At 48.1% G+C, this 16,083-nt stretch overlaps 2 protein-coding genes across 2 annotated transcripts in view; both read right to left on the reverse strand.

Moving 5' to 3' along the window:
- The window catches only part of LOC126561227 (brefeldin A-inhibited guanine nucleotide-exchange protein 3), a 212,221-nt gene that overhangs the window by 75,220 nt on the left and 120,918 nt on the right, over window positions 1-16,083 (reverse strand). The gene's annotated exons all lie outside the window — the stretch shown is intronic.
- LOC126567424 (uncharacterized) lies at window positions 956-10,033 on the reverse strand. The gene is made up of 2 exons (XM_050223650.1): window positions 7,366-10,033; window positions 956-1,788 (listed from the first exon to the last, which is right to left on the reverse strand). Exons 1-2 carry the CDS (start codon window positions 10,031-10,033, stop codon window positions 956-958), a joined length of 3,501 nt encoding a protein of 1,166 aa, XP_050079607.1.

Below are 16,083 nucleotides of genomic sequence, written 5' to 3' on the forward strand. Positions count from 1 at the left end.
AGCAAGAGAATGGCAAAAAAAAACGTAGAGGGGATTCCGCCGTAGAGTAGTCGCCGTTACGAGTTCTAAGTAATGTAAAGCCCCTTGGCGACAAAAGGCAGAAAGCGGTTTTAAACCATAGGATAGGATAATAATGTTCGAGATTAGAAGTAGCAAAGTATTTCTTACATGATAATAAAAGGTTTGATTTTGTTTACAAACAAACCAAAAAAACAAAACAAATCAGGAACTATTAGTTTGTTTTCATCTTCATTAATCCCTGGCTCCTTCTCCTTTCTGCTCTGCACTCTGTCTCGCTCGCCTATTCCTAGTAACAATCCATTTGAATTGTTTATTCTAATTGTCTCTCTTTGTGTAGTTTTTCTCTTTTTCTTCTTCCTCCTCGGATGATGCAATTTAGCCAAACAAAAAAAAGGAAATAAATCCATTTAAAAATAATCAAAAAAAAAACAAAAAAACAAGGTCATGTGTACCACAAACATACCCGACGACATGTGTGGGAGTCAACATACTTCTCTCTGTACCTCTCTTCCTTCGCCCATCTATCTTCTCCTTTCAAATCACTCTCCATCTCTCTCTCTCTCTCTCTCTCTCTCTCTCTATATATATATATATATATCTCTCTTTCTCGCTCTGTTTCTTTTGCAAACTCCGTGACTGTCCTCCGCTCCAGCGCAAATAGCGCGTTTGCTCGCGTGTGTTCGTACACTGGTCAAACCCGTGCTGACGAAACTCATTAACCCCCTGGTCCAGACCCTCCCCCATTGACTGGGACCGGTTGGACGTGGCACAGGGTGCCGTTTATCCCCTTTTATCCTGGTATGGATGTATCTTGTGATGGTGCGCGGTCTTTGGCCACGGGGAGCTATTGGTAAAAAACCCCCCCGAGTCCTCTCACGCGCTCCACTCCTTTTCCCACGGACTCGGTTCACCAATTAAGACTAACTTCAACTCTCTATACGCCGAGCCGCTGCTGGCTGTGTACGGTGGAGCGCAGATAGCGCACGCGTTCGTACAGCTTCATCTGCTGCTGACGCAGCTCATTCACCTGTTCCGCCTCCTGGCTGAGGCGGGTGCACAGGGTTGCCGCCTCGCGCAGTATGTTTACCTTGGGCGCCCGGTCCTTGTCGCGCAGCTGCGGTATCTGACGCTTCAGCTCCTCGAACAGATTCTTCAGCCCGATCCGGCGCTGCCGTTCGAGGTTGTTGTGCAGGTTCCGCTTCTCGACCGTGTCGAGCTCGTCCGCCAGCGCCTGGGCGGCAGCCGTATCGTGCCGGCCACCGTTGCTGCCGTCACCACCACCACGCTTCGAGTGGCCGAGACGCATCCGTTTGCTAGCGTTCGACGAACGTTTACTGCTGCCACCGACGGGCCGCTTCCGGGACGGGCCGGAAGACGACGACGTGCCGGAGCTGGTGTGCAGCAGACCGGTGGTGGTGGACGGGATGCTGCAGGCGGGCGGTGGCGACGAGGCAACGCTCGCACCCCCACTTCTCGTCGGTAGCGGTGTGTTCGCACCGGATATCGTCGTCGAACCGGCCGGCGTCGGATAGATACCGCCGAGATGGTGGTGCAGCCTTTGCCCATCGCCCAGATGATGCTGACGCTGGTAGTGGTGGTGATGGTGCGAGCTGCCAGCACCGTACGGAAGGGCACCATTGCCGGCAGTGCGGGACGATGCCGTGCGTATCTTGTTCGCTACCTCCGACTGCATATGGCGCATGTCGCGTTCGGTCGGATTGGTCGGCAGGTTTTTATCGCCAACAGATACGACGTCAATTTCTTCATCTGTAACGAATTTGAGAGGAGTAAAAATGAATTTAAAATCAAAAGAACGCATTTAAAGGACGAATACTTTCATACGGGCTTAAATGGTAAATCAATTCTTTCTCCCTTATTAGTTCAGAATGCGTTCATCACATCATGAACCGAGTAGTTCACCCAAATGCTAATAGTGTCCCAAAATGAACAACTTCAGACCACGTGTATTCTTAGATTCATCCCCCAAAATACTGCTAACTTGCTCTCTCTCTCTCTCTCTCTCTCTCTCTCTCTCTCTCTCTCTCTCTCTCTCTCTCTCTTTCTCTCACAGTATATCCTTGTATAACGTTTATCGGAATCCACCACAACGCCACGGCCAAAATCCATTTGGTTCATCCCCCGGCATCTTCTATCATTTCTTGGCCTTCGCTCGCCAACAAAAAAACCATCTTTCAAAGCTCTCTTTTCTCTCGCTCCCTCTCTCTCTCTCTCTCTGTATGCCTAAAACATACATATACATATCGAAACACATTTTTCTCCGCATGGCAACAGGAGCGAGAATCTTGCTGTCGTATATATATGCGCATTGATGCTGCCGCAAATGATAAAAAGTGCGTCTCTCGTATGGTACCGCCGGGAAGACCTCGCGCCGCTGTGTGTCTCGAATTCCTTCGCATTAAATCACCCCGTGAGCAGTGGCCGGGAATATAGTGAATCAGCTCCGGGATGTATCCACGGAGCGTGGATACGAAAGAATGTGTTGGCGTGGCGTAAATAATGGGCTCCACAATACCAAAAGAAGACAAACCGCCCCCCCCCCCCCCCCCCAAACTCCCCTTTTGGAAGAGCAAAACTAGCAAAAATGCTCAAAACATGTCGCCGACAACTTTCCCGGACATTCTTTTAATTCTTCTATTGGGTGTCCTTTTTTCGAAAAGTTTTTTTGTTTCCTTCAAACTGTAAGCGTCAAATAATTTTTTGTCCTTGCCTAATGTAAAAGAGAAGGGACTTTTGCTCGAACTCGTCTTACATTTCTCTAATATATTATAGCCTCGCCCTTCAAAACCCTTTACCCCATCATTTCCTTGCGCCGTTCCCGTGCAGCACACAGGAACAGGTTTCTGTCAGTTGGGTTTTTTTTCTCTCATCCGCCTTCCTTTCTCACTCTCTTTCTCTCTCTCTCTCGCCCTTGTTTAATGGTCTCGGCAGCGAGGGAGGGGGGAGGGGGCTGAAGAAGAAAAACTGCGTATTAAGTCGCGCCAATCTCTTGATTTTTCTTGATTCATGCTTCCTTCGCGTTTCCCTGAAGCACACACGTGTGTACATATGGTAAATTTGCAGCATCTTTTTTTTACTTCTTGGGTTATTGTGTTGTGAGACTGGCCCCTCTCTTCTAGGGAAGACATTTGCTTGCCATCTTTTGCATATAAAAAAGGATCTTTTCTTCTCTTTTTGTATGTGTGTGGTTGCTTTTGCAAGAAATGGAGTAAGTTTTTCCCACGATTTTCTTCGCATAAAGCATTTAATGGCGATCTCTCGATTTAGTACGATATTGTGCGGTGTTCCGCATTTGTATCAACGACCTCGCTACCTATAGAGTGCAATTTAATCATCTTTTTGAATTTCTTTTCCTAATTGCGCTTTTCAATTTTCGTTTTTTAGTGTCCTTTTTTATTGTAAGTATTTTTGAAACAAAAAAAAAAAACGAGGAGAGGAATACATTCTGAGAAACATAAAACCGGCACAAAGCGTTTTTTTTTTGCATTCGGTTTTTGAATAAAAAGAAAAAGGAATCAATAAATACCCTCTTACTATCGCGCTCGATTAGTTTAATGGCTGTTTAATGTTTGGATAGCATTATATTGCAACTCTGAGTGTGAGACTGTAGGACGATCCCGATAGCCGAAGCGGTAACGGCACCGATCTTTCGACACGTAGGATTCCGGTATCGAATCCTATCCAGACCCGTCTCTCAAAGGGTTTTTTCTGGCAACGGATTTGTACTGAATCCAACCATAACTTTAACGAGTCGAGTCCGGAACTAAGAAAAAGAAGAAGTCTTGAGGAGAGCAGGGTATAAAAACCATCAAATTCCGCAATATTTAAAAATAGGGAAAAAATTACATTTCCTTTGTGTCTTCTCTCGTCAACAAAAGGATGAGTTCTTGAAGTTCAAAGCGAAAAATGTTTCTACATACATAATTACAGACAAAAAGCAGCGTCTTGAAAGATCTTTGCTCCTTTTGTGTTAAGGACATCAAGGACACAATCGGGAGGACAGAACAACGAAGCAGCTCTACCCCATGTGTCTTCTTTCTATTGTCCCTCCATCCCCTTTTTTCTGTCTGGCTACAAACACAATTCGTAAAAGGGCGACGCATTATGCAAACCGGAAACTAAACTACTCCCTTCTCGCGCTACTCCCCTTCTTCCTTCTTCATTTACATATATCCTTGTGTTCGCTGCTGCTCCTTATAGGGAAGAACCATGCGCACTAAAATTTTCGCTGCCCGAGACCGCGGAATGGAGAGATGGAGAGATAGAGATAGAGAGCGCGCGCACGTGTGATGCAGACTACCCCAAGAAGACAGCCATGCTTGTTGACCCCTCCACGCGTGTCCGTGGTGAGCGGAAAAAATAAGTCTCCATTCCTACCCCAGGTTTCTTCTCTTCGCCCTCTTACCAAACCCCAATTTCAACACAGGAAGTCCTTATAACGGTGTTCTCTCTCTCTCTCTCTCTCTCTCTCTCACTCTCTCTCTCTCTCTCTCTCTCTTTATCCTTTTTGTCCAATGCTTCAAAAAAAAAGAGCTGAGCAGGGCGAATGAACTCATTCGAAAAAGGGCTTGTGACCTTGAACCCGATACTCATACCACTGGGGGATCCCCCTCCACCTTCTTCAAACCCCAAGAAGCTTCTCGGTTACGGCGCACGCACTTTTTCCGTAGCACCAACAAAAAAAAATAGGAAAATCCAAAAAGGAACGAAAAAAAAAAGCAACCAAACATACGCACGCGCCCGCCAATGGAAATTTTCCCATTTTCATTTTCTCGTACGCGCTTTTCCTTTCACTTCTTCTAAGAATAAGCTTCTGGGGGGTTGGGTGGGGGTGGTTGGTGGGAACACAATTCTTCCGGACAAGGCTTTTACTTTTTTCCCTTTTTTTGGATGTAGTTAGGCAGAGGTTGGCTGTGGGGAGACGCTTTGGAGTTGGTTGGTGGCGTTACACTCATTACGTCATATGTACACTCTAACCCTTCAAGAAGCGTGAGACATATGTGAGCCCTTGCCGTGTGGATTATTACGCATTAAAGGGCGCGTACATCAAGAATTCATTCGCAATTCATAGGTTCACGCGTGCTGCGGGGAAGGGAGGGGGGGGTTATTCTGACCGAGCTTTCCATGCTCGAAATTCGGCATTAAAAGTGAAACGAAATTCGAACATAAATCGATAACCAATCGAGTAGTATCGAGTAGCAAAATTTAATTGATTAAACTCATAAGAAAATTCTCCAAACACGACCAACCGATCATCCTCCAACGGCCAAAGGAGTTCAATGCACTTGTCGCAGAGCGTTTGAAAAGTGAAAGTGCTCGACAGGTTCTCTCTTTCTCTCTCTCTCTTTGTCACAGTCCACCATTCGGAAGTGAAACGATGTGGTGAAGGAAAAATACAACTACCCATTTGATGGGAGAATATCACGTTTTCCACGCCCGAAAGCATCTTCAACACGTCCCAAAGCGGATGCTGCGGCCGGACTGATAAAACTGCCCTGTCCCTATAGAGAGAAAGGCGAGCACACACACACACACATGCTGGAAGGGCACCGCATTGCGCCAACACGTACTTTCGTCGCCGCAGAGCATTGTACATGCAATATTAAACTTTAATGCCAGTACATGAACTCATCGAACATTGATACAGGAAAGTAAGAAAAAAAAAAAAAGTTTGATGCCAACGCCTTTAACTGAGGAGTCTTATGATGACTTAGTATGGCCTTATTGATCCTTGATGTTGGTTTGAAAATCAGTTTTGTAGGACTTTTTGTGCAAAATAAAAGCATTTTTTATTCGCTCCTAATAGTTTATATCAGTTAAGGCTACTTTACAACCGCCATTTTAAATAAAAAAATATAAAAAATTATGCCCTTATTTGTTACCCTTTCTGGCAAGGAAAAGGTGGGTATAATTTTCCATCTGCATTTTCCACGAGAAGGAATTAAAAAAAAGTCCAACGAAAGTAACAAACACGGGGGGGGGGGGGGGGGGGGGTGGGGGTGAAGGAGAGCAAATCTTCCTGAAACCAAAAAACAAAAAAACACACATCATCCGGAGACTGTCGAGACTGCGAAAGACCGATGACCCTGAAACATCGCCCTCCTTCGTGTGTCTCAATCGTTTTCCCTTCATTCTCGGCGGGAGGGGAGGGGGGGGGGTTGGGAGACCCCCCAAAACACGGGTAGCCCAACCGTGTACGCACGCGCGCCCGTATGGACGACGACGACCTGGCGACGTATGGCGTGTTTCCCCCACACGCACGTTCCCCCTCGTTCCCTGCCCACACAGAACACTCCTTACCAACATGCACAAAATTCTTGCCGGGAAAGCCAACAGCAACCAACGAAGAGAAGAAGAGAAAAAAAATCCGGCGCATGCTCTCGTCCCGCGCTCGGAGAAACGAGGCACATTGCCGTCGTAGGGGGGGGGGGGGGGGGGGGAGGGAAGCACGGAAGCGAGCGTAATAGTTGTCCTAGGATGGATTTTACCGGAGTGTAAAGAAACCTTCCCCCCTGCAGCTTTTCCGCACACATCGGAGAAGCTGAGGAAACGACGGTGGACGGAAAACCCAAACCAAGTCCGGGCCACGCCTAAAAACCCTATGACGTCATCGCCTCCCAATGTGCACCACCGTCCACGAACTGTCAACCATGGATGGAACGATAAAAATTGATTCATTTTCCATCGGCGGAATCATTTTCCCACAACCGAGTGAGGATGAATCATTTTGCAAACGGTCACTCTCTTGGCAAGTGTTTTTGATGACGAATGTCCAATACTTGGGGAAGACGCACGGTCAAGTTTGACAACCCTGAAAATAATCGAATTCATTCCCCCCCGCGCGTCAGTGAGGTGGGATGAGAATGAACCGCCACGTTTACTCAACGCGCGTGTTCATCGGGCGGGTGAGCCGCCTCTGTTCACTTTCTCACCGGTGAGCTTTCACATCAAGAGGCTCACGCGTTGCGGCAGGCGTGTCGAAGTAAGTTGAAATGTTCTAAAAAAAATCAATATCTAGCCCTCGGCATTGTTAGAAGACTATTTTTTCATTTTTTGTAGGGAGGCTATGCGTGTTCAGCCGTGTCTGCCCGAAAACCCTAGTCAGCTTAGGATAACTTCAAATCAAAGAAGCAAGAAATGGTAGATCAGAGTATCGCGAGGTGACTCCTATCTGAAGAGAGAAACTGAGGAATGATAGCTAACGATGCCTGGGTGTCGTATCATACTTTGGATCCTAGAATTTTTCTAGGGTCTTTCTCTATATGCCCAGGTCCCATAATTTATAGAGATTTAGCAATGGCAAAGCAGAAGTAAAACGAAACTCACCAGAATCTGATGGTGTCTGTACGCCAAGCTCGTTCATGTTGTAGCCACCCTTTGGTCGGGTGTAACTATGATCACCAAAGTGCGTTGCCTGATAGGTGTTAGCGCCTGAGCCACCGTTCGACGGTTGCTGGGCGGCCGATGTAACGGCCGAGTTGCTGATGCTGCCATTAGTGGGGCTGCTGCTGTTGCCACTCGTCGTACTGCTGAGTTTCGAGCCGAGCATGGACGACTTGAGTGACGCACCGGAGCCAGCAATGATCGTGTTAACCCCACCGTTAGTAAGCATACTGCCGGTGGACTGTTTCTTCTGGTTTTTGCCATTGCTGCGGTACACCTCCACATTGTACGGGCGGTAGGAGCGGGCGACACGCCGTTGATGGCTGTATTGATTGTGGTAGCGATGCCGGGGGGTTCGGATTCTGCTTCGACTCCGACTACTGCTACCATCACCGTACATGCTTTCCTCCTCCTCCTCCTCATCGGCCTCCTCCTCCTCCTCCTGCTCGTCCTTATCCTCGTCCTCTCCACTTTCCTCTTCGTCCTCCTCCTCCTCCTCCTCTTCATCATCCTCTTCCTCCTCGTCCTCCCAGGAGGAGGTGTTGGTGTAGCCATTTATGACGGTGTTGCAAGCCGCCACCACATCGGCAGAATTCTGCTCGAAATGCTTTTCGTAAAAGTCATCGTCTTCCTCCAACTGTTTCAGTAGATCCTCCTCCTCCTCCTCTTCGTCGTCATCGTCATCGCTCATCCAACCCCGGCCGGTAATACTACGCCGACGGTGGGCGAATTGGTGCCGCCGCCGCCGTTCACCGCTGGGCGATGCCAGATGATGCGGCAGCTCCAGGCTGCTGCTACTGCTGCTGCCGTTGTAGTAGCATTCCTTGTTGCAGGTGGCATGTGCAACCCCACTCAGCTCACCGCCGCACGGTGCCAACGTCAGTGAACTGCGCTGCTGGTGGTGGTGCGGTTGCGGGTGGAGTGACGCGGATGACGATGGTGCTAGTGGCGGCCCGTCCTTCATACCAACGCTATGGCTTGCCGGTGCGGTCGTGTGCTGCTGATCATCCAGCAGGCAGCTACTACCCTCATCTATTTCGCGCAAATCGTTCAGCAGCTGCTCGAGCTGACTATCCACGTTCGGTGAGTCGGGCCGGAACTGATATGCATGGTGATGGCCAAGATGCGGATGGTGGTTATGGTGATGATGGTAATGATGGTGGTGGTTCGGTGGTACAACGCACGGATCGTCGAGCATTAGTAGCTGCTCACGCAGTTGCTTGATCCGCATGTCATCGTCAATGCTCGTGTCCTGCAGGTAGTTGAAGTAGCACTGGGCCGTATGTCCTATACTACTGATGCTATTGCTATTGTTGATACCGCCACAGCTACAGCTACCACCCAACCGTCCGTAAAATGTGAGAGATTCTACGCCCGGCGTTTGCGAAACCGAGCTGACGCTGGTCGCGCTCGGGTAGGAAGTGGCAGTGCTGCTGCTGGTGGTGGTGGTGTTGGAAGACGACGAGCTGCTGCACGAAGCCGATGGCAGCGAGGACGCTGCATGTAGCAGGCTCTGCTGGTTCGAACCGATCGTGCAGGTCGCCACCAGATCGAGGTTATGCTTGAACTCGAGCGGATCATCGTCCAGACTGAGGGGCGTATCGGGCCGGGCATGATTTTGGGCCGCTATACTGCGCGCTTCCTGCTCGCGGGACGCCAGGAACGAACCACGTGGCAGATGGGGCACCCGCACCATCCGCAAGCTCTGTTCGTTCGCTTCACTGCCACCCTCGCCCGAACTGACACCACTCTCCGATGACGACGAGGTCGGTGGTGACGTTGGCAACTGTCGGCAGTTTTGGGCGGTCATCCCGGAGGAAAGCTGCTGCTGCTGCTGACGTTTGATGAGGAGAGAGCTGCCGGCCGGTATCCGGGCCGCACCTTGCGTCGCTTTGAACGGTGCTGCCAGCAGGCTCGCTCGGCTGCACGCGTACTTCCGTGAGAAAGCCGAGAATTCATTGCTGGCGGCAGTGGTGCGGTTTACCAGCACACTACTACTGCTGCTGGCAGGCGGTCCACTCTTCGCCGTAAGAGCCGTTTCTGTGGGCTGCTCGCCGCTCGGTGCTAGCTTGTGAATGTCCTTGGAAGGTAACAGCGCGAGATTGCCGATCGTGCTTCCTACCGACGATTGCTGTTGGTGTTGGAGCAAATGTTGTTGTTGTTGCTGCTTCCGCTGAGCGCATCCACCACACCCTCCACTATGCTTCTCCGGATGTGACTGATCCGCACACATACCGGCCCACATACAATCGTGCCGGATCTGGGGTTTCTGATCGGACAGCAGCTGTGTGTCGTACAGGCTTGTGCTTAGGGTGGACGATAGGAGGCTCAAATTTGGATTGCTACTGCTAACACTGTAACTCATCGAATCGAGCGAATTCGCACCACCGAGAACGTTACTGGTCCCACCACCGTCGCCACTGTTTGTGGCCACACCTTCCGCCGATCGGGCAATCGGCCCGCCACCGCTACCTACACTACTGTCGCTTCCGGGAATGCCAAACACCATTAGATCTAGTTCGGTTTTCGGTTCCAGATCGAGCAGGCTGAACTCGGACGTGTCCGCGTCGTCGATCGGTTGTAGCACCCAATACTGCTGATTGGACGCCATAGCAATGCTGCTGTGTGTATAGAGCCTGCAGATAGATGGAAAGAGAACGCATTAGCATGTGATACAAAATAAAAATCGAAGACGTTAGTCCCTACAAGGGTCTTTTTTTTTTGGGATGACTTCCAACTATTAAGAAAAATAAGAAGGAAAACCGATGAGTAACTTGTCGTGGGCCGACCCTTCCTTTACCAAACCCATCATCGCCCCCTCTCACATCCCCCCCCCCCTCCCCACCCCTAGCCTGGCGTGCCCGTGAAAAACTAAAATATTCATTGACAATGAATCACCTCACTCGCACTACACAAGTGATGCCCAACACACACACAACTGACAAAACGCATACAAAAGACCCGCGAAACGATCAATACACACAAACACCAGAATACGCGAGATTGTTGGAGCGTTTTGTGTTTTTTCTTCTTCATAGGGCCCGCTATAATAACAAATTACTTCCGGGAGGCAGGCAAAGGTTTGTCGGTGTGTGCGCGGAGCGAACGCAAGAGCACGAGCGAGCACACGCAAGAGAGCTCTATTAAGCGGAAAAGACTTCGGATTTCGGTGTGCGAAATGGGGGGTGGGGGGTGGGGGGGAGCAAAAGAACACATTTTTTATAAACCGCGTGTCATCGGCAAATATTGGGGACGGGGGGCGGCGGCCCCGATGTCAGAAGATGCGCCTCACAGATCGCGATAGTGTTCCGCGCTTGACCTTCCTTGTATACGCACGGTCGTTCCAGGGTGTGTTGCATACTTATTCTTTCTCATCTTGGTCTCAGATTACTCCCCTCATCGGCATCGGTGGTTCCATTCTGCGCGCACCTGCTACTTTTCCACTTCGCACACAAGCACCGGAAATCAGCAAATTCCCCCGGATGAGTCATTAAAATTCCTGCCAACCAACACACAACTACTAGAACCCGTTGAAGAATTCGCAATATGTTTGACATAGTTACTGCGCAAATAGTTCTTCACAGGACACAACACAACACACATCTTCCTCCAACAATTGGAGAAGCTACATCATCACCCAGCATACGGCAGCTTCCTCCCCCCTCTCACTCACCCACCCCCCCCCCCCCCCCCTTTTTCTGAGGGCGTAAAGATGTGTGTAAAACGTGCTTCTTTTGTTGAGCCGCAGGAGAGGAGATAAGCAAAATTGAGGGTTGTGTCTGTGCTGTGGAGTGTGTTGTTGTGGTGGGAACTCCGGACTCCCAGCAGCAGAGTCCAGAGATTCCACCGGATTGCTCCAGAGTGCACTGCGGAAACCACTGAAGGCCGCTGGCTCTAGATTTCTCAAGATTGCTTCGGGAGTTAATTCTATTGCAACAAAAAACCCTTTTTGCTTTAGTTTGCGTCCCTTCAAAATCAATTTTCGATTCTACCTTCAACATTTTGTCCTGGTTTTGGAGTACACACACCCCTTCCGGAATGGGACAGTTCAACTGATACCTTTACTGATACCTCTCGGAGTCGGATTCATTCGGCTCCGGGAACAAAATTAAGAATTTACCCATCATTAGTGTGTTTGTGGTTGGACGCGGTGACGCCGCATGTCTGAACTGTCAAACTCCCCCGAGATGACATAATAGTGGATGATTGGTTGGGGCGTATCACAACACACGCTTCTCCCCCAACACACCGGGAGAATGTTCACTGGACCCTTAGTGGCGTACGAGGAAGCGGTGATGGTAACCCAGGAACAACAAATATTAAACCCACTCACACAAACACTCACACACATATACCAAGAATGTTACGCAAAAGGTGAAACACTCATTGGCAAGTGTTGTGAAATTATTGCAACTTCTGTTGCAATGCACCTCTTTTTTTATCGGTACTACTACTACTACTACACACCTTTACAGAGGGCGCGTTGCATTGTATTGTGAGAGTGTAACCTTTCCTGTGTAACCTCACAATCATTGAAGAATTGTTTAGACTGCATCAACGAAAATCAACAGGCTTCTCAGTATGGGGGGGGGGAGGGGCACAGGCGCGTAAATGCATTTATTTTCACGACCAACCAAACAATAGTAAACAAAATTCCAAACCACAAACCGTAAACAAAAACAATCATTCCCCCTGGTAAACACTTTTTAGTGTCACTGTTTTTTTATTGCTGCTTGTTCTTTACTGCTTTTTCATAATAATTTTCCGCCACCAGCAGTGGAACAGCTGCAACTAGTCACTTTACTCTTGTGTGCGTGTGTTATACCGCATATATGCATTGTGCATCATCCTTCCCACAAAACAGCATAAGGTTTTTTGTTTGGTGCAATGCAACGAAGAAAAAAAAGCTCAGCGCAATGTGCACAATCATCAACCTCATGGGGGGCGGAAATGCAAGAAAAATGCCGGCCGGCCGGCCGGCATTGCGGCAAGAATGAACCGGTTTTTTTTTGTGAAGCGGTTACGCGTGCATGAACCCAAAATGAAGTTGGCACACACCTATGTAAGAGCGATATACACTACCACCCAGGGGGGTTTTCTTCTTTGTACGATACTTTACTTTACTTCGAGGATTTCTTTTCATAATAATTTCAACGAAAAATGTATTTCCAATTCAAATAAATCTTTTTTTTTTGTTCAATTACGTCTTCCCATCTACTAGACAAATAACAGCACGCACGCGTTAACTCTCCTTCTCCTTTTCTTTTTCTTTCTCTCTCACTCTCACTCACTCTCGTTCGCTCTCTTACTTCGCATGCATAAATGCTTCCACATACGGCGCACTTTGGCAAGAATACACATATATACGGCCCAAAAAATGGCGAAGAGGGCATACATGTGTGTGCGTAGGTTGAAATCATGTTGCGTATTTCGCACGGATATGCAATACACGCTCGTTGAGACGCAGGTTGAACTGATCTGTGCCTCTCACATGCCTTTCTAATTACCCTGTTACTCGAAAGAAAGCCGGCACACGCCATACAATTTGCTCCCATTTTGCACACACACACACAAACACACACAATTCTGCCAGTAGCAGCCTGAAGGTGCATTCCCAACAGGAAGAGGCCTTTCAACTTTAGTGTTGTAAAAATATTTTTTATGTATATTTTTTTGTTAAATACCACATCTAAACAAACAACAAAATTGATAATAAAACTTACCGTTTATTTAACAAAAAAAACTAGCACACTAATAGTGTTTGCAAGGCAAATTATTATCAATTTCCTTGAGGATGTCGCAGCGACGGCTCGAAAATGAAACTTCCGCACACACTAAAAACTCACGCGCAACGGAAATTATCTCACCTAGGCTCGTTTTGTCGTCGGATACAGTTATTATTCGGGATTTTTATGTATATATATAACCGTAACACGCTCCTTACTAATGGGGCAGGTTGATAGTAGTATGATCGACGACGGTTGGATGATAGCGACTGTAGCACATCACTCAATAATTATTGCTTATCGATCCTTTTTATTTGCTTCTCTTTTTCGCGCTCTTTTTCTGCGTATCCTCCAGGAGACACGTACACAGACGTATAGTTTTTTTTTCTACTCGTTTTTTTGCTGTTGTGCCGTCACCCAACTATATCGGCACTAACAAAAAATTACACACACACACCGCGCTGAATAATTTCGGTAGTAGGATAACTACGCTACCACGAATGCAGGCAATATGTAACACAAATGCACTTTTAAAGCCGTCGATACGGCGTGAGAGGGAACAATTTTAATGCCTACGCAGGTGTTACACGCACCAAACTTTAGCTCAAACGCACACACAGCTGGTACGATTAGAACTATTTTTTCGTTGCTGTCACATACAAAGCGGCGCTCAACTAATTGTTTGATGAGACGATACGCCAATGTTTGATTGTGAGGTGATGAGGTTGCGATTAGATATTTTTTTAAATAAAAATTTTCCGATGTCCAATAATCGCCGTCTTTCGTTCCAAGTTTGATAGTAGAATTTTTGCGATCTTTCTTCTTCTTGCAGCCTGCTCGTGCACGCAACGCGGAGAGATCGCGGTCGGCAATCGGGACCGTCTCGAGGCAGGTCCGCAACAACAGCACACACTTAACTTTGCCTCACACGTCAAACTGCCGCGGAAATGACATCCGGATATTTATTACACTTGCAATGAAACAATACTTATTGAAAATAGTATTTAGCACACTCTTCCTCTCTCTCTCTTTTTCACGCACGATAAACAAAACTCATCAGCTTGCACACCCCCACAGGGTAGACAGGCAAAAATTCTTCCAGTGCTTCCGGCACGCGCGCACACTCTCTCTCTCTCTCTCACAAGCATACACGGAAACTGCACAGGAATTCACTCCCGGCTCACACGCACCCACGCGGCTAGGGGAATTCATCCACGCCTCGACCGGGAGAGGAGGATAATTGCTGGACGACTTATCTATCGGGCGGTGAATCTTCTCACGCCCAAGGTGCAGCGACGACGGTGATTTCACTTTCTTTCGCTACAGCTGTCCGTGCTTTACTGTGTGACATCTTCCCATGCAACATTTAGGCTGTTGTGTGTTGGGTGTGCGTGCGAGAAGCACTTTTTTCCGACCGTGCTAGGATATTAAGCAACAGTGCTACACACACGCCAAACCTTTGCTACGGGATAGTGAATACTTCACAATTCGGCAAATTCGGGGGACATTTTTAACGCAATTAAACAAACACACACACGCACTTTTTTCTTCTTGCCTAATAACGCACACACAAACACACGCGGGGAGGGGTTGAGAGTTGGTGTTCAACTCTTTGCGGGGTTGCGGGGTAGCCCGAAGCACTATCGATTGTTCGAATATTTTTTCTTGGAAAGTAACGCGAATAATGTCTGAACTGTAGCGGAGCACACTCACCGGATGGCGCGATGTAGCTAAAGAGAAGAATATTCACCAAGTTTAGCGTGGGTTCACTGAATAGGTTCGTTAGGTACACTTGCGATTGGGGGACTGATTGCTTCGATTTTGTCTCTGCCACTGCCACAAACTTGTGGTGTTCGTCCCCTATGCCTAGATATTAGGTGAAGGGTGCAGAAAATAATATTTTATCTGACTTCTGTACCACAGGCTTGAGGTTCCGAAATTCACGTGCAGCACTTTATTTCCTTGCGTTTTCCACACGTTTCACTGAGCGTACAATTTTTTCCAAAAAAAATCAAGAAAAAACCCACACAACATACAACACGACACAATTTTGCGATACCGATCGACCCGTCCGGAAGTCGTGTGTGGGGAGCACTACTGAAGTTCTGCGATGAGAACGCCTCAAAAAAAAACCGAACGGACAAGCGCGCGCGCCAAAAGGGAGGGAAGAGAACACGATTCGGTGGTACCGTGTGACGCTTTGCTTCCGTGGCCGGATGCAAGAAAAAGGTGAACTGATCGCGCTGACGGTCCGCGAGTGATTGAACGCATCAGAGACCGGCTGCCGGGCAAACTTCATTTGCCGGCGCAACTACCAGACGAACGTACTCGTTCACTGAACGTACACTCACACACACGCGCAAAACCGAACACTCTCTATCTCTTTCTCTCTTATTCTTCCTTTTTCCTTGTCTCATTCTCTCCTTCTCTCTCGTTCTATATATATCTCTCTCTCTCTCTCACTGGCGTATGGCTGAGCGATCTCCTGCACGTGCGAGCGGTGAAGTGTCGTGAGAGGCGAAACCGCCCAACAGCACTGTAATAGTGCGTAGCGGGCGTCAGAACGCACTATCAGCTAATGTTGCGTGCGTGTGTGTGTGTATTAGTTGCTTTGGTTTGTTTATGGCGAGTCTGTGGTGCTTGCGAAAGAGATGGTTTGCAGGGGTTTCAGATTTAGTTTTAGTCTGGTCGCCCGTGGTTTTTTTGAAGCGCTACCAGTGGCAAGTTAAGCGGTAAACAAAGTAAACAGCTTGCGGGTTGGGCTCGAGCTGAATAAGGTGTTCCGTGTAAGTGCCACCCAGCAAACACTCACAATACCCCAAACGCAGCAGGCCACGAAATGTTTTAAAATGAAAATGTAAGGTTTTCGTGAATGTTTATGAAATTTGAGACATATACTTTGGCTTTGAGATCGTTTTTCGATAAACATGGCTGA

The sequence above is a fragment of the Anopheles maculipalpis genome, chromosome X, assembly GCF_943734695.1.
Source record: "Anopheles maculipalpis chromosome X, idAnoMacuDA_375_x, whole genome shotgun sequence".
In the NCBI taxonomy this organism is placed as follows: Eukaryota; Metazoa; Arthropoda; class Insecta; order Diptera; family Culicidae; genus Anopheles; species Anopheles maculipalpis.

What these genes read in the sequence shown, in the direction of transcription:
- LOC126567424 (XM_050223650.1), bottom strand. Translation starts at nt 10,033, where the DNA reads ATGGCGTCCAATCAGCAGTATTGGGTGCTACAACCGATCGACGACGCG. An exon ending in ACAGACACCATCAGATTCTG is followed by an intron (nt 1,789 to 7,365) that starts GTGAGTTTCGTT and finishes AATTCGTTACAG; the next exon opens with ATGAAGAAATTGACGTCGTA.